We start from the raw sequence: 25,908 nt of genomic DNA on the forward strand, positions 1-25,908 counted from the left end.
CCAGCAATAACATCTCTGTCCTGGTGGAAGCATTCTCAAGCGGCATCATTTTCAGGTTTACTTGAATGGTTGATCTGGCATTTTAGTATTACCTGATCTATTGTTTTTACAGCAAAGTAGGGTAGATGTTGTAAATAAATAAGCAGCCAAAAGGCAACATTTTGTTCCAGTTTCATTACAGTTTAGTTTGAAGTTTGCCGAATTAGTCTTTCAAACAATTCAGTTCCAGTTAATAAGTTGAGTCTTCAGTTGTGTTGATTTGTTGAAATAATGGACTCCATTGCCCAATGTATGGAGGCACTGTCTGCTCTCCCAAAGTTCTGCGGTTCTTGGCACCTCCAAAAAGCGGCAGCTGCCATCCCTAGTGGAGCCGATGTTAGACTCAGTCTTGTCAGTCAATTGATTCTTCTTCAAAACCCTGTTTTGAAGAAGAAATCATCAAGTTTGTTTGATGATGTGGTTTAGGATGGATTTGAGGAAACTGATGACCATATTGTGCCTGCTCCTGAAGATGCACAAGAAGGTACTTGGATGGTGAAAGGTGATTATAGGAAAAAGTCTCTCAATGTTCTATCTAAAAGTACAGAACAAAAGCCTGTAGGGAATAAAAATGCTTTGCACAGGGAAAAGGAGGATGTTATGGCATGTGTAAATGGCAAGGAGGAACCATCGACTCAGTTGCTGGATATGGATCCATGGTGTGATGAACGAGAAAAACAAGCAGGCATCCTTCCAGAGGCAGATTTTGACACATTTGTAAAAGCAACTTCAATTGAAGGTTTGAGAGGAAACCTTCAAGTAGACTATATTTTAAAGTTTCCTCTATATCTTCATGTTTGTACAGATGGTTTTCATCCGGACAAGAATGAAAATCGACATGGAGCATGGAAATTACTACTTGAGTGCTCTGTTCTTCTCACTTATTATCATTATGTTCAATGGCTATGCGGGAGATAACGATGACTATGGCTCGACTGCCCGTATTTTTCAAACAGAGAGACCTTTTGTTGTACCCAGCATGGACATACACTATTCCAACAGTTGTCTTGAAAATTCCTGTGTCGTTGATCGAGTCTTTTGCTTGGACTGCCATTACATATTATGTCACTGGATTTGCCCCTGAAGTGAGCAGGTTTTTTGGGCAATTTCTAGCTCTCTTTTGTCTGCATCAGTTATCATCATCATTATTTCGCCTTATAGCTGGGATTTGCCGGACGATGGTCATATCTAACAGTGGAGGCTCATTTTGTCTATTGATTATCTTCGTACTTAGTGGATTTATTATTCCACGAAGTTCAGTTCCCAAATGGTGGCTATGGGGTTACTGGATCTCGCCATTAGCCTATGCAGAGACAGCAATCACAGTCAATGAATTTCTTGCTCCCCGCTGGGAAAAGCCGTTCTCTTCAAACATGACTATTGGGCAATTTGTTCTTCAGAGTCATGGCCTCTTTGGGAAAGCTCATTTCTATTGGGTTAGTGTGGGTGCTATGGTTGGATTTCCATTCTCCGCAGCTGATGAACAAGGACTAAACCATGCATTGGATCGTGCTATTACTTACTATAGAAAAAGCCAAATTGGTGGCTAGAACTTGTTAAGAAGGCGATAACAATAGATTTTAGTTGGGATTCTTCTGCTACTCAGTATGAAGAGCTTTATGAACAGGCTCTGGCAAGAGCAAGAGCCCAACAAGCCCGCATTTCTAGCTCCACTCGACAATCTGCTTCAAATTCATTTATTTTTTGATAATATAACAATTTGAAGCAAACAAACATGGTTGGATGATCCACTTATGTGGGGGTTTAAGGGTTCTCCTATTACGAACTGGAAGCAAGCTCGTTGGACTCTAACAGCAGACGACATTTGTTTCACAAATCCTTTCTTTACATACTTCTTTCGACTTGGCAAATGCATCCCTATTACAAGAGGTGCTGGCATTTAACAGACACATATGAATGAGGCTCTTGATCTCATTAATAAAGGAGAATGGGCAAGGTATCACAACATGGTGGGCCTATACGAAGGTTAAAGTGGGGAACTGCAAGCCTTAGTGTGCGTGCTTCTGTTACACCAATTGTTCTTCCTATTGTACACAGTGGGTTTGAACAGGTAATGTCGGAGAAGCACTGGTTCGGAAGAAGGCCGCTTCTTCCTCTTTGTCTAAAAAAAAAAAACATTCATATTGTTGTCGGCGAACCTATGGAGTTTGATATTTCCACACTTCAGGAGAGAACCGAGTCTGTGTCGAGAGTTCTTAGAGCATCCGGGGATGAATGCAATGAAGGAAACAAGGGCCATCTCGACAGCTCTGGATGGCCAACAGGATTGTGTAAAGGATTAGATGAAATCGCGCAAAAATGGCTTTTCATACATATCTCGGATCACATTCGAAATGCCATGCAGAAAGCTGTGCGCAAAAGCCAGGTCTCTTAGTAAAAACGACCATAAATAATTTACACCTCCTGTAGCTGAGCATTGACCTGTAGTGATTTTCTCCTATCAAAATGTGCTTCAAGGATCTGCTTAAAGGGTGTGGTATATGGCCCAAGAGCGCTATTCAAACGGAGCCAAAATACTTTAAATTGGAACGAAGATATACATCACAGCCGAAGATATAGCATTCGATTTCTATTTCAAGACCTCAGTTAATAAGTCAAAAAGATCTGCACTCCAGTTTGTCGGCCATCAGAGGGATTCTTGCAATTATAGTTGAACAGCTCATTTTTTATCGACCTGTAGGGAAAAAATTTTGGTCTATTTATTGTATGCGCTGATCTTTAGGAATCGATGAGTGGCTTTTACTATTTTTCATAGTGCCAGTTGAAACAGTTCCATCTTTTCATGGATCGGTTTTCTTCTGAGCCGTTTAATGTATTAAATAATCATTTGTAAGAAAGAAGAGGAGAGAATTCTGAGAGCTGGTGGAGAACAGAGAGCTTCCATTGTACAGTCTTTGACAGATATTTTAATGAAAATACACAGCTCTGGCTTCTAAGATTCCTGTGGTATGAGATTTAACATTTGTGTTCTCCTTTGTTTCATGTAAAGCCTGTTATGTGTTCATTTCATTTCATGATCATTTCCAATTGAACAAATGAAGTGTTAAGGTAGAATTCATAATTTATATGCTCTGCCTTTAAGTTTGTTCATATTTAATGTTTTCCTCTGTTTGACAAGGATTCATCTTCTATGCCCTTGTCAGCTCCTCAGCAGTCTTGCCATTCCATTTAATCTCAATTTGATGTTAAACTTTCTTGCCTACCTTGCCTCAGGAGATAACCTGTATTTTTGATTACATTTCTCTGTTCAAGCTGTTTCTTTGCCCCATGCAGCCCAGAAAAACCCCATCATTTTATTAAAAACCCCTTTTATCAATTTACTAGCCTAAAATCAGTGTTCTTTATTGGTCATCTCCGCCCTTTGAAGACCTTTTGCCGAGATAGACCCGGAGAGAGCCCTCTCCTGCCCCGTAGGGCTAGCTACAAGGCTAAGTGGTTTGATGTTGCCTTGGAGTTTGCCTTTCTCAGCCTGAGGTGAAATTTCAAGCGCTAACAGAGAGTACACTAGATGATCAGTCATTCTATTCTCTAGAGCAGGGTTTGCTAAGAGAGATAGAATTAGTGATCGGGAGAGCAGTTGAGGCGCATTGAGTACAGAGAAATAGAGAAGGCAGAGATTGTGTTGGGAAAGCAGCGCAGCAGCCAAGGAGGGTGACGCAGAGCCAGCAAGGGCCCACGCAGGGCCACGCAGAGCCAGCGAAGTGTTGCGCAAGAGCACTAGAGGGGCCAGCGCAACTGACGTAGACACTCCCAAAGCGGACACAAGGCCTCCTGGAGCTGACACAGGGCCTCCTGGGGATCACACAGGCCAAGAAAGGCTGACACAGGGCTAGCGTGGAATAGAAAGGGGCTGATGCAGTCCAGATTGGGCAGACGCTGGGGTTGCAGAGCAGTTTTGTGCTGAGGAGCTCCTAGAAGGGTTTTCCGGGGTTTCAGCCAAGAGATTTCTCTCAAACTGTGAGGTATAGTTGCTTAGGAAATTCTCTGTTGGGTAGGCCAGTTTCGGTACCTAGATTGTACTCTGATATTGCTTAATAAGAAAACCCTCAAATAGTTGCATCGGTTTTCCCGCATTGCGTTTTTTCGGGGACATTGGTCCAAAAATAATGGTGTCATGTGGTGTGTTTGTTCTTGTTTCTTTTAGTTGTTGATCTGTAATATGTTGAGCATGCACTGGTGTTTATTTTCAGTATTTATTTTGAAAATAACTTGTTAAAGAAAAATAACAAGTAGGTAGGAATAAATCCAAAAAAGTGCATGAAGGGTTTCTAAACTAAGTAAACTTAGAAACTTCAACATGGTATCAGAGCGTGATTGCAGATCACAGGAGGACTAAAAGACATCAGTCGAGCAGAGCAATAGCAGCAGAAAACAGTTGTCCCAAGGTGACAGACGCTGTTTCTAGCAACACAAAAGCCAAGAAGTGTGACGTAGAGCCAGCGAGAACCACGCAGAAGAAGCCGGGAACTGCGCAGAGCCTCAAAGAGACCAGCATTGCTGACACAAAGGGCAAGAAGGCTGACACAAGGCATCCCAGGGCTGACGCAGACCCATCTAGGGTGACGCAAAGCCAGCATGGGGCAAAGAGGGGCTGACACGGTTCACAGAGAGACAGTTGCTAGAGTCTAGAAGGCTGTAGAAATATTGCAGAGTTGAGTTGGTAAGGTATTGTAGTAAGAACGGTACCTAACAAAGCAGGGCCAGAGGAGTTGTTACCAAGGGTTTCTAGCCAAGGAACCTAGATCAACAGTGCAGGTGCACAAGACGATCAGAGTAAGGGGCATCTCGACAAGTGGCAGAAGTATTTCCAGGAGGGAAATCAGGACTCAGAGGGAGTCCAGAAGAGAACTTCTAGATGGGAAGTAGAGACTCAGAGGAGTCGAACAGAGAACTTCCAGGAGGGAAGTAGAGGAGCATCATGGCACTACACGGGGTAAGAGACCAGGATGGGCTGGACAGAGCATCGAACTTCGCATACTGGAAGGCCAGAATCTTATCAGTGCTTGACAAGAATCGTGTCAAGAACTTCGCCTTGAAGGTTATAGATGTCCCAGTCGACCCCAATGAAAATAAAAGGTATGAAGAGGCGATGGAGAGGGCCAAGTGCATTATCCTTAACAGGGTCAATGATCATGTGGTAACACATATAGCCGAGAAGGAAACGGCAGTTGAGATGTGGAAGGCTCTCAAGAACCTGTACCAGCATACTTCTGTGCAAAGAAGAATGCTGCTCGAGAACCAGATGAGGTCGTATCAAATGAAGAAGGGTCAATCGATTGACACCTTCCTCGGAGGATTGAATGAGATCCGAGACCAGTTGACTACTATAGGAGCAACACCGGATCAGGAGCTTATGGTGAGGATAGCCCTGAATGCTGTCTCAGAAGATTGGGAAGTGTTTGTCCAGAGTATCCTGGGCAGAGGGACTCTCCTACCTTGGGACGAGATGTGGGCAGCTCTTCGCCAGGAAGAGATCAAACTGCAGTCAAACAAAGGTAGCAGTAGCAAAGGGATCAAAGTTCAGCAGGAAGAGGAGGATGTGGCCCTAGCATCTGAGGGAAAGCAGGAGAAGCGAAAGAAGAAAGTTCTCTCCAATATCAAGTGCTTCCACTGTGGGGAGCAGGGTCATTATGCGACGCAGTGTCCAAGGAAGAAGAGTAAGGGAGAGTCTTTCGAGACTAAGGCAGTGCCAACATGGGTAGAGAAGGAAGTTTTCACAGACGATCACTATGCCATGAGTGCACATGCGCCACTTGAGAAGAAGTGGGGAGACATCGAGCTGTAGTCAGGTGGACTACAGGCGATGAGGGGCAGGATCCTTGAGGTACCCAGCCTCTTGGATTAGACCTTGCTACGGGAGCCCCAACGAAGAGTAGCAGGACTTGCTGGGTGGGTAGAGACAGATGCGGATGGAGCGGCTGAGAGAGCTACAATGCAGGAGTCCCAAGAGAGTGCAGAGCTAGTAGGCTGCAATAGCGCGAGAGGCACAGGAGTGTTGCACCAGTGCAGGACGGCACAGAGAGGTGTGCAATAGTGCGAGATGCAGGAGAGTTGTTGCAACAACGCAAAAGTCAGAGAGGGAGCATTTGTCAGCAACAGAGGGAGCTTCGACACCAGTGGGTGTTTCTAACCTAACAGGGAGGTCAGTTGGGAGATCAATTCCTTACTTCTTAGTAACTGAGTTGCAATGCAGCAGTGAGCAACACGATGCAGCTTGATGAGAGGAGGTGCAGTGCAGATGTAGTGTTGGGAGAAAGGACCAATAGCAGCACGGATGCAGAGGGAGTTGTCGTACAGATGCAGCAGTGGCAGTGGCAGAACCATGGGCAGCAGTGCAGGAGGCAGTAGTGCAGAGGATGTTAGGCAAGAAGGCTAAGCATCAGCACAGGTACCGATGCCGGATGATCAGAGTAATACTCAGTGAGGAGTATTGCTAGAGCACAGTCCTCGCAAAGAGGGAGTGTTGATTTGGGGTAGCATTAGATGTGCTCTAGCCACAAAATTTGGTGGAGAGGTTGGGGCACATGAGATCTCCAATACCCAGAAAGGGTTTGGGTAGATTCTAAACAAATTAGGAGATATTAAAATAATTAATATTTTTAATGGAGTCCCTAAGTCTAAACTTAGGGAAAATAAAATATTAATGTGTATTAATATGAATCTGTGTTAGAATGGTCCAAAAGACATGGATCAAGCCAGACCTAATCTTAGCCGTTGATTAGGGACTTAATCTCAGCCGTTGAGATGTCAACAGGAAAAGTATAAGAGGAGGCTTGAGGGTCACTTGGAGAGTACACCAGATGATCAGTCATTCTATTCTCTAAAGCAGGGTTTTCTAAGAGAGATAGAATCAGTGATCGGGAGAGCAGCTGAGGGGCATTGAGTACAGAGAAACAGAGAAGGCAAAGATTGTGTCGGGAGAGCAGCGCAGCAGCCAAGGAGGGTGACACAGAGCTAGCAAGGGCTCACGCAGGGCCACGCAGAGGCAGCCAAGTGCTGCGTAGAGCACCAGATGGGCCAGCGCAGCTGACACAGAGGCTCCCAGAGCTGACACAGGACCTCTTGGGGCTGATGCAAGCCAAGAAAGGCTGACGCAAGGCCAACGTGGGATAGAGAGAGGTTGACGCAGTCCAGATTGGGCAAACGCTAGGGTTGCAAAGCAGTTTTGTGCTGAGGAGCTGCCAGAAGGGTTTTCCGAGGTTTCAGCAAAGAGATTTCTCTCAAAATATGAGGTATAGCTGCTAAGGAAATTCTCTGTTGGGTAGGCCAATTTCGACACCCAGATTGTACTCTAATATTGCTTAATAAGAAAACCCTCAGATAGCTGCACCAATTTTCCCACATTGGCTTTTTCTGGGGACATTGGTCCAAAAATAATGGTGTCATGTGGTGTGTTTGTTCTTGTTTCTTTTAGTTGTTGACCTGTAATATGTTGAGCATGCACTGGTGTTTACTTTCAGTATTTACTTTGTAAATAACTTGTTAAAGAAAAATAACAAGTAGGTAGGAATAAATCAGAAAAAGAGCATGAAGGGTTTCTAAACTAGGTAAACTTAGAAACTTCAACATCACACCGAGAACTTCCAGGAGGGAAGTAGAGGACCAGCGAAATGGTAGTGAACGGGGTAAGAGACTAGAACAGACTGGACGAAGCCTCAAACTTCGTAGTCTGGAAGGCCAGAATCTTGTCCGTTCTAGACAGAAATCGTCTCAAGCACTTCGCCTTGAAGACGATAGCGATCCCAATTGACCCAGCTGAGAACGATAAGTACAAGGAGGCAATGGCGAGGGCCAAGAGCATCATCCTTGACGAGGTCAAGGACCATGTAGTACCACATATTGCCGAAAAGGACATGGCAAATAAGATGTGGGAGGCCCTGAAAAAATTGTATCAACATACTTCCGTGCAAAGGAAGATGTTCCTAGAAAATCAACTGCGGTCATACCAGATGCAAAAGGGAGAACAGATCGACACCTTCCTCGGTCGATTGAAGGAGATTCAGGATCAGCTGACTTTCATAGGGGCCACGCCGGATCAAGAATTGATGGTGAGGACAACCCTGAAAGCAGTCTCAGAAGACTGGGAGGTGTTTGTCCAGAGCATACTGCGCAAGTCGACCCTTCCAGATTGGGAGGACCTGTGGGCGGCTCTTCGTCAAGAAGAGATCAGAAGGCTAACCAAGGCGGGAAGCAGCGGCAAGTGGTTCAGAAACCAAGGAGGAAGAGGAGGATGTTTCCCTAGCATCTGAGGGAAAGCAGGAGAAACGAAAGAAGAAGGACCTCTCCAAGGTCAAATGCTTCCACTGTGGGGAACTGGGTAACTATGTGAGCCAGTGTCTGAGGAAGAAGAGAAAGGGAGTGGCTTCCAAGACCAAGGCTGCGCCAGCAAGGGCAAAGAAGGAAGTGGAGACAGATGTTGATTGTGCCATGAGTGCTCACACGCCACTTGAGAGGAAGTGGGGAGACATCGAGCTGTAGTCAGACGACCTATAGGCGATGAGAGGTAGGAACCTCTGTTGGACACCTAATCCTAAATGGGTTGGTGTGGAAGCCGAATAGACCAAAGCAGTCCAAGAGACCTTGGGATCTGAAACCCAAGAGTCACGTATTGTACTATAAATGTATATCTCGTGTTAATAAAAAAATGTATTGCATGATTTATCTTTCACATTGTCTTTGCTGTCCATGTGTGTTTAACATGGTATCAGAGTGGGCGATTGCTGGTCCTGCTCCAATTTGAGCCACTTGTTTTGTGGTCTCTATATATATGTCAGTTCTGCCCATTACCTGACCTCTGGCACTGTATACGCTGCACCTGACTCTGGCTATTTTTAAGACTCTCTGGCTATCCTGACTGTTCATAAACGTTTCATAAAAGAAACGTTGTCCATGGTATTTTTAGCGCTGGCCTGGAGAATCCTCTGAATCGCTGAGTAGAATGCCCTTGAGATCAACTGGACAACCTGCAATTTGACCATCTGGACTGTAGTAAGATTCTGGAAGCGCTGTGCCATGCATTGAACGCTGTTTTGGTACGCTGCCCCTATTCGTTTACCATGCCATACTCTGCCATAACGCCTGACATGGTTAACGCCTGACATGGTGAACGTTTGAGATTCTTCAAACCGAGGCTGCGTGAATGGTGGAAGGAGCCATTTCGCGTTGAATGTGCTCGTATGAACGCTGGTATCGGTTGGTGCCTCATTTCGCTCTCACCCATTTCTTAACTTTGATTTTCAATTTCTGGTTCTTTCGTTTCACAACATTCAGTTGTTCTGTATTTATATAAAACCGTTCACTGCCGCTGCTTGAAATACCATTGAACGCTGGACTCCGCATCAGAAGTGAATACGTTGAATAGTTGAAGCCGTGAATGTGTTTGAGCAGCGAGTGTGTTGAATAGTTCGAGCTCCAAATTTTCTTGCTGGATAGGTTTAGCAGTTGAGTCGAGTTAAATTTGAGAAGAGAAGGGAGTTGAGTCACCTCTTTGCTGATAACTAGAGGGTTCATCACTTGCTGGAATATCACAGTCACCAGAGGACAAGTTTTGGGAAAGAAGGGAACGTGTTTCCATCAGGCTGTGAATTATATTTGAATGTTGGACACGTTTTTCTCCCATAAAAAGCTGCCTTCAGTAAAATCGTGACCTGGGTAACTGAGCGTATAGATTTCTGGGTACATTCTTGTCATAACTGAATACATTCCTTGCTGGAGGTTTATTTCAGGAGCAACGCATTATCTCAATGATAATAATGATGAGGGATGGCTGATATTACATAGGTTGTTGCCTGAATGAAGCTTGTGCATGTTTCCTTGGGTAACGTTACTCTTTAACAAGTGTTGGGACGTTATTCTAAGGGGCTGATATTTATGTATGTACATTGTTCTATATCTCAAATCTGCTCACTGTATATTCAGTTCATTTAATAAATGTTGTCTCCCATATCGGTTTGAGGATCTATGACATCGAGGCCAAGTCCTTGAGCCATAAACAACGGTGCCGTGGATATCTTCTCCTCTACACTTTCTGGTGTGTAAAGTTTCACATTATTTCTCCAGCTGCAATAAACTTGCCCTCATTGTGTGAATATGCCAGGCAAGTCAATGCGTTTGGGATTCTAGAGGCCACAAGGAATCGGACTTAGTGGTTTGCATCGACTTTGTACACGACAACGGCACACCCAGCAAGTTAGGCAAGAAATGGTGGGCAGAGTCTTCCTTTAATCACCCTATCAAGAGTTGCATGAGAGCGCCTGAGTCGGTGCTTGTTACCATTTTTGAAATATCTGCATTTGCATACCTGAGATTGATGGGGTGAGAGAGGCACCATAGTTCACATGCCGCTCTGCATTATTGCATACGCTGTATATGGAGGGACTGACTAGTTTTGAGGTATGTTTAAAATTTTTGAAGGCAGTGTGGAATTGTTGGAAGTCAAAATGCTGTGAAAGAAAACCTGCAATTTGAAGGGACAATAGAAAACCCCTCACTCTAAGAAGAATTTGCACTGACAACAATGGGTCTACAATCACACTAGATTATTACATAAAGGAGGCGGCAAGCATGTGCAGTTTGTAGCTTCTCGAACAAGAACTTGTGTAGCGGACCTGCAAATAGTCATTGAGGTAATCAACAATTGTTTATGCATCGAAACTTGGCCTGAATCACATCAAAGCGTAGCGGTTTAAAGCTTGAAGCCGTTGAAGTTGTAGAGACCCACATCAATTTTGGAAGCCTTGAATGGTGCGCTGGCACTATTTCATTATGTTGCGAGTTGTTTTGAATTGAAGACTGCCTTAATACTAGTGTTGAATGGACCGAATGACCCTCATATGCATTGGCCAAAAGCGTAGTGGAGAAGCAATGTAACGGTTTTTCTGGATGTTGAAGAATGTATCAGTTCATTTGCAATCGATCATCAGAGTTCTGCTGGAGAGCAAACAACGTTTTGATAATCCAGAAATGACATGCCAGAAGGTCTTCCTCCAATGCTTCCCTCTTCAAACGCTTCAGAATCCTCTGTCAGCACCTTAAACTAAGTGAAGTCACTGCAAGGCAGAGACTGTCACTAGCATTCCGAACATTTTCCTTTTTGTCATCCATAGCTCGAAAAGCTGTGATCCAGACTCTCTCCAGCTAATTCCAGGCGATTTGAATCATTATCAAAAGCATGTGTTGACACCTCTTCTGGATCTGGAATCAAAACTTTGGGTCAACTTTCAGCAGAAACGCATAAATATCAACCTAGAGCTGATAGAGCAGAAAAAGCAGTGCTACCAATTTCTGCCAGTGGTTGATGTGCATCTCTAGCCTCTTGCTCAGGTTCATTGATAGACTCAAATTCCTTCTTCTCTGCAGTTATTGACTCCTTATGGTATTCAGCATTCAGTGCTTTTTCTAGAAGTGATACCCTCTTTCTAATAAACTCAAGGAGCCTCTTTTGTATATCTCTTAATTGGGCAAGAAGACTCTCTGAAGATCCAGCTTGAGGCAGCTGGCTTCTCTTCTCAGTTGCCAATGTTGCAGTTGTTGCTGCCCCAGTTGTGGAACTGTATTTAAAACTCATTATAGTTTCTGTTCCTTGATTCATTTGCTGCACATTTACAAAGGATTTTTTTGTGTCTTTGTATTGTGAGTGGGCGTCCTTTTTACTCATTGGGTCATAGTTGTAATCAGTGTTTTAAAGGGGTGTAATTTTGACAATGAAGAATATGCCTCGAATTACTGAAATATTAGAGTTATTAAAAACTCTGATATATTCCTCTAATCATGAAACATTCCAAATCAGCAAAGGCTCTCTCTCAGAAATTCAAACATGTCTACAATATGCACAAGAGAATATCGATTTTTTGCAGCTTGAATCATAGCTACAGCAAGAAGAGCTACATCAAAATAGACACCATTCTGAACCTGTTTTTGTTCAGAACATTGAGACAACCACCCATCAGCAGCATGTTAATAATGTTATAGTTCATTCAAATAAAGTAGCAGTTGTACATGCAGATGCAGAAACTCAATCTGCACTTCCCAAGCCCATCATCAGACCTTGGGAACAGCTTGTCCACAACAAGCACAGAATTGGTCTTGGATATGACAAGGACTTGTCCTTTCATATTCCAGACTACGCCAAGCCCATTCAGTTTCAGAGTGCTGGATTTATTCATGACAGTTCACCTGCTCCTCATGACAGTTCACCTCAACAGCAACAACAACAACAACAGATTGAGAAATGCCAACACTGTGATCGAGTTGGCCATCTGAAAGATCACTGTTTTGATCTTCATCCATGTAAGCACTGTCATAAAACCAGCCATTCTTCACACAGATGCTTCAAAAACAAACGTCCTGCAAGAACAAAGATTCATCTTGGATGGATCGCTTCTTGGCAATGGGCATCAACAGCCAAGAAGATATTCCAAACACATGTCAGAACTTGTTCCAGAATATTGAACAGTCTTGCAGTCGAGTTTTCTCCATCATCTCACCTTGTACCTGACAGGGGGGGAAATGATGGTCATCTACAAGCTTCAAAGTCACATCAAGCGAGCCTGAGCCACAACCTGCCACACCAGTTTCAGAGTTGTAGCCAGAGACAAAGATGCCTGAACATGCCTTCAGGTGGCAATCTGGGACACTTCCTCTAGCAGAAGACTTCAGCTTCTTGCCAGTTTTGGAAGAGTTCCGGGAACAAAATTGAGAACACTTCCTCTAGCAGAAGACTCCAGCTTCTTGCCAGTTTTGGAAGAGTTCCAGGAATTGCATTAAGCATTCCGGAGTTGTTGGTTATCCTTAAACCATCACAGGTTGAGACTTCCCTTTTCAGGTTGAAGTTTTACCTTTTATGCGGGGTGAGACCTCCCTTTTATGGTTGAAGGTTTCCCTCTTTAAAACAATAGGATCACTTCCTCTAGCAGAAAACTTCAGTTTCTTGCCAGTTTTGGAATAGTTCCGGGAACTGCACTAAGTGTTCCAGTGTTGGTGGTCATCCTTAAACCACTATACCAACATTTCATAGAGCACATTCAGCCTAGTGCTGCCATGCATTTTTTGCACATTTTGTATTACAGCTCTCTTCTTGGACTCATACATAACCCTTCGGATTAAGGGGGGGAATGTTGGACACCTAATCCTAAATGGGTTAGTGTGGAAGCCGAATAGACCAAAGCAGTCCAAGAGACCTTGGGATCTGAAACCCAAGAGTCACGTATTGTACTATAAATGTATATCTCATGTTAATAAAAAAATGTATTGCATGATTTATCTTTCACATTGTCTTTGCTGTCCATGTGTGTTTAACAACCTCGAGGTACCCAGCCTCTTGGATTATACCTTGCTTGATCCAAAATGGATTCAGCATAGCCTCCAGATCAAAAGTCTTCAAATACAGGTGAAATGGAAAAATGTTGAAGGGCTCGTGAATACGAAGCCAATGGTGCAAACCGCATGTAAATCCGAGTTCAGACAAGGAAATTAGAGCTAATCAAAGATTCAGGTCAAAGAGTCAAAGCCTACGTCAGCAGGACATGTGGCAACCCAGGAAAGAGTCGCAAGTACCTGATGATGTCAGCACAGAAGATGATGTGGCAATCAGAGATTGGTTCAGACCTCAAGCGATGAGGAACAGCAGTCAAGAGCAGAGATTGTCTGATCAAAGGAGATCGACACATATCGCGTTGAAACATGCAGGCAAGTTATTTGGGAAAACGAACACGATAAAACTACGAAAAAGGAACTAAACTCTTTGAGTTCCGACATGAGGGTGGTAAATGGTTTATCAGGTGCCCTCAAGGCAAGAAGCGGTTTTAGACTGGGAGCACACGATTCCACTCGACGCTCGACACATAGCCTTTCGAAAACCACTTTATCGCATGCCTTCGGAGAAATAGCGAACGTGCTAGTTGGAGTGCGAAACAGCACGATAGCCGTCGGATGGCAGAGGACAAATCAACGAGCAGGTTGTCCGGATCAGTTGAAGAGCAGGACGCGACAACTGTCAATGGTTTGTTCTCGAGATCAGTGCTAGGGAAAAGGCCGGACGTTTGGGGTCCACCAGCGCCCATCGATCCTTTCGTTTATACCCTGTTTCTATTATAAACATATTTGTTCCACGTTTATTGCAATTTGTAGGAGAGTGGTGAACCGTTCCAGGGGTTCTAGAGGTCAAGGTGACCAATACGGTCGTGTGTATGCTCATTTTGACTCGAAGTTTCGAACGGAACATAGTGGTGAGTTCCATTTCTGTATTGAGACTCTGTTTCTGAGCTCACACTTGTAACAACCATTTGAAGACATAATAAAGAGGCCAGCACTAGAAGCTAGGTCCAGGAGACGTAGCCAAGAAGTTTGGTGAACTCTTTTATCAATTTTGCTTGTGTTAATGTGTCTGATTGTGTTTTTATAATTGTTTAAGTGTCTATATTATTCGCAATCTTATCGATCCACTGCACTAAGTAATATAGACAACTCCACAGATAAGTCTGTAATACCTTTATCAATTTCAGATCATTGCTACGGGAGCCCCAAAGAGTAGCAGCAATATTGGCAGATATCAGTAGAGACGGATGCAGATGGAGCGACAGAGGGAGCTACAGTGCAGGATTCTCAGGACAGCGTGAGGCAGCAGTGCGAGATGCATGGAGTTGTTGCAGCAGCACAGAGGTCAAAGAAGGGGCACTTGTCAGTGACAGAGGGAGTTTCAGCATCATGGGTGTCTCTAGCCTGACAGAGATGTCAGAGTTGGGAGATCAGTTACTTACTTCTCAGTAATTGAGTTGCAGTGCAACAATTAGCAGTGGCAGTGCTATGGGCAGCACGATGCAGCATGAAGAGAGGGGTTGTCGTACGGATGTAGCAATGGTAGTGGCAGGACGATGGCCAGCAGTACATGATGTAGCACTGCAAAGGATGTTGGGCAGCAAGCCTAGCATCAGCACAAGGACCGATGCCAGATGATCAGGGTCATGCTCAGTGAGGAATATTACTAGAGCACAGTGCTCGCTAAGACGGAGTGTTGATTTGGGGTAGCATCGGATGTGCTCTAGCCACGAAAATTGGAGGAGAGGCTAAAGCACATGAGATCTCCAATACCCAGAAATGGTTTGGGTAGATTCTAAACAGTTTGGGAGATAGTAAAATAATTAATATTTTTAATGCAGTCCCTAAGTCTAAACTTAGGGAAAATAAAATATTAATGTGAATTAATATAAAACTGTGTTAGAAGGGCTCAAAAGTCATGGATCAAGCTAGAGTTAATCTTAGCTGTTGATTGGGAACTAAATCTCGGCCGTTGAATTGTCAACGAGAAAAGTATAAGAGGAAGCTTGAGAGTCACTTGGAGAACACACCGAGTTGATCAAGAATTCGATTTTTTGGGGCAGGGCTTGCTGAGGAAATCGAAGGAGTGATCAGAGTTGCAGCTGAGGGGCAGTGAATACGGAAGCAGAGAGGCAGAGAGGGTACCGGGAGCATCAACAAAGAAGCCGGAGAGAGAGGGATGCAGAGCCAGCTAGAGGCCATGCAGAGCCAGCTAGAGGCCACGCAGAGCCAGCTAGAGGCAGTCAGGAGCTGCGCAGTGCCTAAGGAGAGCCAGCATGGGTGACGAAGAGGCTCTAGAGGCTGATGCAGAGCCTCCAGAGGCTGACGCTAGGCTAGTTGGTTTGACACTGGGCCAGAGAGGGTGACGCAGTCCCTAGAGGCAGACACTGGGAGATTTCATGGGGCAGATTGGAGCTGAGAGCTGTGGGATTGTTCATCCGGGGTTTTAGCCAGAATATCTATCTTCGACTGAGAAGTACTGCTGCCGAGAGCATTCTCTGTTGGGTGAGCCATTTCTAGCACCTATATTGTATTCTGAAACTACTTAATAATAAAACCCTCAAATAGCTACACCAGTTTTTCCGCATTGGGTTTTTTCGGGGACATTAGTCCAAAAATAACGGTGTCACTTGTGTGCTTGTTTTTCCGTGAGTTGATGATTTGTATGTGTTGAGACTGTATTTGTATTTATTTTCAGTATTTACATGGCAAATAACTTGTTAATTAACAGAACAAGTAGGAAGAAATAAATCATAAAGTACAGGCAGGATTTCTAACAGTTAGACTTCGAAATTCCAACACACAGTAGTGGGTGCCAATACATAGAGACCACATTAGGAGAGAGAGATAGCAAATCTCTCAAAAAAAATATTCAAAGCACCGGTCCAAAGAGAAAAAGGAGGAAACATGGGCAAGGTACCTATTTAGGCATCATATTGTCGCCATTTGGATAGGGCATACATAATGGCAAGCATTACTTTATCATGGGTACAGCAGTGATGGAATGGTGCAGCATAGTGCACAGTGATGGGTACAGTCATGATTGGGTGGAGCTCAGTGAATGGGTGCAGTACAGTGACAGGTGCAGCATGATGATGGAGTCACCTTGGAGGATCAGCATGCCTTCACCTGGGTCCAGATCAGCTACCTCGTGTGACATCTTTGAGAAGATCTCTGCACTTATTTTGATAAGTCAAAATGTTGACTTCCAATGTATATGTACTATCTCTCTCTCTGTTGAACTATTGAAGAACATATAAGAAGAATTGATCAAGGGTTTCCCCACATTGGGGTTTTTCCCTGGCTAGCACCACATCTTGTGTCCTCTTGTCTTGGCTTGTCTTCTGTGATTTATATTTATGTTCTATCTGCATTTTACTATCATGATAAATGTGATTGCTAATCTGGAATTGATATTGAGCTAATATGGAAAATTGAAGTAAATTTGCTATCAGCATAGAACACACCTAAAATTAATAGGTTCTTTGTGGTCCTGCAACTTTGTGACTCACATTCCACAAGGATTACATAGAAACCATTATTTCTTTAGGACTTTTATGCCTAGGATACACCTTGCCAAGTATTAATCCCCAAACCTAGGTCTAAGTGTCCTCATAGCCCTTCTAAGAGAGCCATCTATCTTGCTTTCATAGCAAGCAAACCCATTATCTGAGCCTCTCTTGTGAATAGGCTTTAGGAATCACCTCTCATCCCATCATTGATCTATTATTCCTAGTGATTCCTCTCATATCAGGACTCCTCCCATCAGTGAAAGTCTGTAAAGAGCAGGGAGCTTTAGCTTAGGTGACAGTGGGCTATCACTCCATTGTTTCCACTTGACCTAGTAGTTGCTCTATAGGATCCCCTCCTAGGACCCCTGCTAGTTTGAGCAGTAACAGGGCCCAAAGCCCACACCTTGGGTTCCAAGCCTACAAAGCACTCTTGTGGCGCTCCAACCTCCAAAACCTAAACCCTAGGAATTGGAGTATCTCCCAAGCTACCAAATCGCAACATAAATATGGTCAGAGAACTTCATTCATGGCAGCCTAGATGGTGGTTGGAGCATTAGTTAACTAAAAGGGCATCACTGCATGCACATTCATATTCATTATTTTATTACGTATTTTTCATGCCTTAGAAAAATATAAATTATTTTCGTCTCTATCAAAGTATGCATGCTTGTGACACAATGACAAATTTTCACTCTAATATATATCAACATTGATCTCTGCAATGTGTATTCCACATTGACGATTCTGCATGTTCATCTGATACAATGACCAATAGTATGTGCCCATACCAAATAGTCTCAAGGTGAACCTTTCTTTAGCATGACTCCTCCAAGCATGGACTTAGTCAATCTGAGTTCTTCCAGTATCATTACCAATCTATCTATATTAAAGAATCTAACCTTAGAGAATAATGTCTAACTAGCTACTTATTGCAACAATATGATTAATACAATTGTAAGCAGTTATAATTATCAAGTCTTGAAACATTAATGAGGCCCTTTTGACACACCTTCCAATCATTTTGAGGTAAGGATGCATCTTGAAAAATGGCCACTTACACTTTTTCATTCATGAGCAGTAAGCTTAACTTTTCTCTTTAAAACAAATTTTCTGAACATTAGAAATAATCTTATTTCATTTCAGGTTTTGATTACTTCTAAGTCGAAATTATGATTGAGGTAGGGAAAGACACAGTAGAAAGTTGTCGGGAATATGTATTTCAAATATAAGATAAACACAAAACTCACACCATATGAGTCTTCAAGCATTAACTTCTAATTGCATATGTTACAAATATCAAAAAGTGAATGAAGACAACTTTATTTTTACCTATTTACAAATTACTATCTCACTTCAAAAAAATTATGTGCATGTGAGGCCTCACCTCGCCCGTAGTAGTGTTAATCCATTAGTATCATGAATGAATGATATGTCGCCTACCATAAATACTACCTAGACATAAGCAAATTAGTAGTAAGAATTCTTTTCCTCTTAATCTTATATAAGTAGCCATAATTAATCAAAACAACACCTTTGCTAAACAAGAAATTTATAGGAATGCAATGCTTTCAAAAATATTGTACACTGTTTGCATCATAAATACTCCAATAGAAAAGATTTTTTTCCTAGTTACAAAAACCAAAAAAACCAGCAAAAGCTGCCACAATGCCAAGATCTATTTTATTCATAAAAAATTAAAGGCATATTAAATCTATTTTAAATCATAGGACCTTATAGATGGGATAACAACCATTAGAAGTTGAAAAACTATATCCTACAATGCCCTGTTGAGGTTTGAATGTAATATGCTAAGTTGCTAACACTTTTGTTCAGTAATAGAAAAACCCTTCAACAAAGACAATAGAAAAATGAAAAATCTTGAATAATTAGCATGTTAGACAAACGATGTACATCCTAGACAACATAAGAAGTTTTATGGATCCAAGATGTGGACCTATTAGTCGTGAAACTATGAAAAGGTAGAAACTTTTCCTTGTGGTTCATGGAAATAAAAATGGTTTTCCACATATGAGCATATTCAAATGTTTTTGTAAGACCTAGTAGTATTCAATACCAGTTTTGTCCCCATAGAACCAACCCTGTCAAACACACAACAAAAGCCATTTTTATAGAAATGCACAAACACTAAGAAGATTTGTTTCTCCTTAAAGAACGAGCTGAAATTGTCGGAATTGGCTTTACTGGCACCACCCCTTGTCCATTCTCATATAGATTTACTTCCATAACATGTAATTAATGTTGCTGATCATATACTTCACTTAATCTTCCTGGCATGCTATTGCCAAAGAGCACTTCAATGAAAATTGACTTGTACCACCCAGCAAGGATGCTTTGTTCTGTACAGTGTACACTAATGCCATTCAACTACTTAGTTCTTACAAACATTGAGTTAACTAACATTAAAGTTTCAACAAATAATGTCTTCTTTGTGAGCTAACAGTGGCAATGCTAAGGAAGATGGGACAAGTATGTCAACATGACCAAAAATAGAAGTAAATTGTGATAACACAAAACCGTAAATCAATTATATGTACACAAAAAATTGTGATTTTTTTCCAAATTTCAGACAATTGTGTTTAAATTCAAATGAGATTACTTAAAAAAAATGTGAGTCAATGAGCAATATTCAGCCCCTGCAAGGAAAAGCACCAATAGAGGTTAAAAAGCAGAGCTAGAATGCCATAGAGAGCCAAGCATCAATTTAGACAGATGCAAATAACTGTTTTCGCTACTATTAAACACTTTTTTTCACAAAGGAAGGGATTGATTGTTGCCCACAATTTTCATTCCCTTGGTATGTTTTAATCAACATATTGTTACGCACAGTTTTCATTCCGTTGGTATGTTTTAATCACCATAACACTTCAATATTTTCCAAGTTTATTCGAGGCTTTGCAAAGTACATAATACTTGCTTCTTGCTATCATTTTTCATGGTCTGTGAAGAAGGAAAACTTACGTTTGACATTTTTAATCAAGCAATTTGAGAATAAAAATATATATGCATAAAAGATTATTAAATAATGGATGGTGGGGGGCTGGTGGCATGTACAAATATTCCTAAGTGAGTGCCCTTTTATTAAAAGTCATTTCACTTAATTAACTTACAATCTTTCATCATCATCGCCTTCATCATCATTATTTATTGTACTTTTATTTTATTTATTACTGATTAGCTTCTAGATTTTATGTATGTAACATTACCTTACCCTTTAAAGAATGCTTTGTCCTCAAAGCAATCCCAAATGAATTCGTCTTCCCATGTGGATATTGAATTGATTTTGGATTCATTTCTAAATATTTGGGAGGTTTATTCATAGTGGAAGTGTCAAAATTTGTTACTTATTTTAGTGGAAGGTTTTGGCTTCCCAAACCATATAACTTGCAGTTCTTCCCTCACCATTTGAACTCCATAAATTGTTCTCAGAGATTTGTGGTATAGGTTCCCAATTGTATCAAACATTTTACTCCCAACACCATGTCCATTCCACTAATTGGTGGAGTTTCATATGTAATTTGTAGTTCCAAGTTCTATATATGTACAAAAACCTTATGGCACCACCCTAATCTTTTCACTTGTTGACCATCAACAGTTGTAACCATGAGATCCCCTCACAAGGTATTCAAATAGATTTAATTTTTTTGTGAGATTAATATTTACAAAACTATATGTACTTCTAGAATCTACTAAGGTTGTGATATTTTTACTTTTTATACTTCCCTTTAACTTTAGGGACCTTGGCTCTGTTACCCACCAAAATGGGTAACCCCATAGGACGAAACTTTTCTCCTACATTTGACAGCCAACTGGTCAGCCAGATAGCCAACAATGCTTAACAGCCACAACTATCTGATGATATGCCACATATCTCTACCACATGCATCAGCTGCTTCTCACCCATCCAAAATGAGCACATGGACGAAGGTGGGCTTCCACTCAAAAGGTACTTTGGTCATTTTGCAATTAGGTGCTTATACTTGTTTGTTCTTGGGCATTTAGTATGGATTATGGGGTGATCTGGAAGAATGATGGACTTTGACTGTGATCTTGTTCTCTCACCTTACTTGGGGGGTTAATCTTTGATCCTAGTCTAGTGGGACCTCCCTTAAGGCCCTTTGGGTATAGGAGGGGCACTACTTGGGAAGCCCTGATTGAGATAGTGTAGTTCCATCTTCCCATATATCATACTTAACACCTTCCATCTTACATTACAAGCCCATATCTCACCTCCATTCTTTGGGTTCAACTTGTCATTGGTTCTTTGGGATTTGGCACCCATATGTCCACATACTTGGGTAGGGCCCGAAAACTTTGCCCTAGGAGGTTGATGCAACTAAAAGAAACAAAAAGAGCATATCATGGCCACAACAAAACTAAAGGAAAGAAAAGTCAAAATGCAAAAGATGGCTAGGGACATAAAGATTAGCACATGGGGGCCATCACAGAGTTTCAAAGCATTCATTACTCCATCACATCAAAACAAGGAACCCTTGCATGTCCCAACCCCTGTAAGCGATAAACTAACTCATCATTAGGGGGCAATACAATTGTTGCATCATTTAAAGCAAAATGTAACCCTTGAGATACAAGCAGTAATACAAAGAAAGGTCAAGAAGAAGTAAAAGGAATAGAAGAGGGGTGGAAAGACAAAGGCCGAGTTAGTAACTCATACATCCATGAATGCTCCCTCCTCACATCTATACACTTAGGATGTGTGGACACCCCCATCAGGATGTCATCCAAATTTAATAATATGGCATGTTTAATTTATAGTACAAAATGTAACAATTTAACTAACCAATTGTATAGTATTGTACAATGATATTTAATTCAAAACCAGATTATGGCTAAGTTCAAATGGTCGCAACTACATGGTTGTGACCATATAGATATAGCATATCATCTAGTACAACTAATCAATTCAATGGTTGGTACGAAGGCAACGTATGAACTAGTATGGTTGAATAATTCAATAGCTAGTATGGATCAATGTTGCTAACAACGGCATCAGCAAAAAACTGACGAGTGTTCGAAAAAGAAAATAATCATAAAAACAGGGAAAATATTAGTAAAAGTTTGCACACATCCACAAAATTAAAAAATTACAAATTAAAAATAAAATACAAAAATATTTAGTTTTTTCATTTTTACTAACATCTAAAGTAACAACAACATCAAATAACTGCATTGCCACATAACTAAGAAAACAAACCAATATATAGGATGTATAAGAATACCAATGCTACATCACACAACAACATTGAACCATGTCTTGAAACCTGAGTCCTAACTTGGCCTCAAAATATCAACAAAAAATATGTTAAATGTATCTCATCAGCAAGACTCATCTACAATGGAATTAGATACATAAACTAGTAATTCCCTCTGTCTCTTTTACGAGCAAAAGGTAATGGTTTTTCCTTTAGAGGAAGAATAACATGTGCCTAGCGTTAGACTTTGACGTCCACTAGAAGAAGTAGGAGGTAGACTCTGACATCCTCTACTAATTCCCATGTTACTGCTATGTCCAACTCTCCCCCTAGCGAGATGGACGAAAATTAATAAGTAAAGTAAACCCCATGAAAAATATGAAAATAAATTGGTGGAAATTGATGCACATACCTGTAAATGCGACCATGGTTGAAGGAAATCAATCCGCACTCCAAAAAAACAAGTTCATGGAAAAAGAAAAATGAGTCGTCTTCCTCCTTGGCACAAGCAAAACTAATCTCCTCCTTTACTATCGAAGCCCTTCATTCTTGTTAAACACATACATGGAATAGACATGATGTGAAAGATAAACGTTAGTTGCATTTATTATACAAATGATATGCATTTATAATACATTCTAATGATCCTTGGTTTCCATATTCCAAGTGGTCTCTTGGACTCCCTTTGACTGTTCACATTCCACACCAACCCTTAGCAGATTAGGTGTCCGACATTCTCCCCTTAATCCAAAGGGGTATATACGAGTGCAAGAAGACAGCGATAATAGAAATACAACAATGCATGAAAGCAATAGGTTGAATGAGCTCTCTTAGATGATGGCATAAGGTGGGAAAACTCGAGGCCTCAACTGACGATGGTTTAAGGATTACAACCAACACTGGAACGCTTATTGTTGTTCCTAGAACTCTTCCAAATTTGGCAAGAAGCTGAGGAAGTGCTCCTTAATGCTTTGAAGAGGGAGATCTTCAACCTGGAAGAAGGGAGGTCTACAACTCTAAATCTGGGTATGGTTGTCTCTGGTTGCAGGCTCAGGCAATTGGTTCAGGTTGTGGCTCAGGCTCGTTTAATGTGGCTTTGAAGCATGTATATGACCATCAATTTCCCCCTTGTCAGATACAAGGTGAGAAGATGGAGACAAATCAATTGCAAGACCTTTTAATATTCGTGAACAAATTCTATTTTATGATGTAAATATCTTCTTGGTTGTTGAAGCCCATTGCCAAGAAGCAATACATCCAAGGTGAATCTGTGTTCTTGCAAGAGGCTTGTTTCTGAAGCATTTGTTTGAAGAATGAGTATGCTCACCACAATGCTTGCATGGATGAAAATCAAAACAATGATCTTTCACATGGCCAACTCAGTCACAGTGTTGGCATTTCACAATCTGTGGCTATTGTGGAAGAGGAGCATAATCTGAAACAAGTGAAGATGAACTGCCATGAAGAAATCCGATGCTTTGAAATTGAATGGGCTTGGAATAGTCTAGAGTATGAAAGAAAACATCATTTTCATATCCAGGACCGGTTATGTGCTTGTTGCCGACAATCTATTCCAAAGGTCTAATAATGGGCTTGGGAAGTGCAGGATGAGTTTCTGCATCTGCATGCAAATCTGCTCTTGAAATGGGTACTTGATGGGGATCATCCTCAACTTTACTAACTTGATTACTTGATGGTTGTTGATGGGTGACTGTTTGAACTTCAAATAGAGGATTGTTCTGAACAAAAACAAGTTCAGAATGATGATTACATTGTTGTAGCTGAGATTCAAGCTCCAAAAATTCTATCTTCTCTTGTGCATTGTGCATCTTGCAGACAAGTTCGAATTTCTAAGAGAGTGTCTTTACTAATTTGGACTATGCTATGCATAAATATCTTCTTTCCATTTCACGGCTAGAAGATAAGGGAGACAGAAGTGTTTTCGTAGATGGAAAACTTGTAGTATGGGCTAAAAACTCAAGCATAGAAGATGCAAGTTTGATTGGGATCATTGAAGGAAGACTTTACAAATTGTGACTCCCCTCGCTCAAGCTTTAGTTCACATGAAAGTTAGCTCTTGTGAACTTTGGCATAGAAGATTTGGTCATCTTCACTACAAAATCTTACCAACCTTAAATTCAATAGTAAATGGCATCCCCAAACTAAAAGAAGATCATGAAGGTGTATACAAGGGATGTGCAATGGGTAAAAACACCAAGAGACCATTTGGAAGCAGTGCTTCAAGGTCAAAAGAAATTGTAGATCTCATTCATTCTGATGTCTGTGATCCTATGACTCCAAAGTCTCTTGGAGGTCATCTATACTATCTAACATTCATTGAAGACCATTCAAGGAAAACTTGGGTATATTTAATGAAATCCAAGGATGAAGTATTCATCAAATTTCAAGAATTCAAAGTCGCAATTGAAAACCTTACAGAAAGGAGAATCAAGATTTTAAGGTCTAATAGTGGAGGAGAATACACATCTAAGGAAATGATAGCCTTCTGTAAGGAATCTGGGATTAAGAGGAAATTGATAGTCCCATATAATCTCGAACAAAATGGAGTTGCAGAACGAAAGAATCGATCCATTGAAGAAAGTGTAAAAGCCATGTTACATGATCAAGCTATGTCAAAATGTCTGTGGGGTGAAGCTACTAAAGCAGTTGTATACATACAAAATTGAAGTCCCTACAGGTCACTAGATAACATGACTCCTGAAGAAGCTTTCATTGAGGAAGAAACCAAACGTAGATCATCTCCGAATTTTTGGGTGTCCTGTCTATATTCATATACCAAAGGACAAGAGAAAGAAGTTGGATCCTTCAGGCATGAAGGGAACATTTGTTGGCTACAGTAACTCTTCTAAGGCCTATAGGATCTATATAAAATGACACTGAATAGAAGTTAGTCGAGATGTGATATTTCATGAAAGTATTGCATTCAAGAAATCAAAGGATCTCCCTATGGACTCTGATGATGAAGAACTTCTTGTATTTGAAGAGGAAGGTACTAGGGAGGAAGAAGAATCAAATCATGAAGATGAAGGTCCCAGTGAACCCATACAGCTTGTGGTCATCCCTGAAACTAGAAAGAGACCTAACTAGCTGAAATCTATTGTATTACATGTAGAAAGACATAGAGCAACTAAAGGCACATTCGGAGAAAGCAAGAAACCCAAAAGATATTTGGATATGCAGCCTATATGAAAAAACTAATAGAAGCAGAGCCATCCACCTTTGAAGAAGTTGTCAATCACCAAGAATGGAAGGATGCCATGAATGAAGAATATCAATCGATAATGAAGAATGGGATTTGGGAGATCGATCATACCTAGGCCTGAAGACAAATCTATGGTGACTTCCAAATGGCTTTACAAGATTAAACATGCAGCAGATAGAAGTATTGATAATTATAAGGAAAGATTTGTGGCTAGGGGATTCTCTCAACAAGAAGGCATCAATTATGAAGAGACATTTGTTCCAACAACAAGGTCTACAACTATACACTCACTGGTCTCTTTGGCAGCATCGATGGGATGGAACATTCAGCAAATGGATGTCAAGACTAGATTTCTAAATGGCACAATTGATGAACGAGCAACCCTTGGGATTTGAAGTCAAAGATAGATAGGCTTATGTTTGCAGACTGAAGAAGGCACTACATCGCCTTCAGCAAGTACCAAGGGCATCCTATGCAAAGATGGATGCATACCCACAAAGATTGGGCTTCACAAAAAAATTTGTTGATCCGAATCTCTATATCAATGTTGTGAAGAATGAGCCCATAA

At 41.4% G+C, this 25,908-nt stretch overlaps 1 protein-coding gene and 1 pseudogene across 5 annotated transcripts in view; one reads left to right on the forward strand and one right to left on the reverse strand.

Annotated features, from left to right (window-relative positions):
* Positions 1 to 25,908, reverse strand: part of PHYLLO (2-oxoglutarate decarboxylase/hydro-lyase/magnesium ion-binding protein) — a 439,001-nt gene that overhangs the window by 129,120 nt on the left and 283,973 nt on the right. For all 5 annotated transcript variants that reach the window (XM_089447470.1, XM_089447471.1, XM_089447473.1 and 2 more), the window contains one exon: positions 18,271 to 18,338. In XM_089447470.1, the coding sequence (XP_089303596.1) occupies positions 18,271 to 18,338 (68 nt within the window). The remainder of the gene's footprint in view (positions 1 to 18,270; positions 18,339 to 25,908) is intronic.
* LOC149146323 (N-acylphosphatidylethanolamine synthase pseudogene) lies at positions 1,647 to 2,434 on the forward strand (annotated as a pseudogene).

The sequence above is a fragment of the Pinus tabuliformis genome, chromosome X (genome assembly GCF_031772625.1).
Source record: "Pinus tabuliformis cultivar Carrire ecotype Pingquan chromosome X, CPIR1, whole genome shotgun sequence".
NCBI lineage: Eukaryota > Viridiplantae > Streptophyta > Pinopsida > Pinales > Pinaceae > Pinus > Pinus tabuliformis.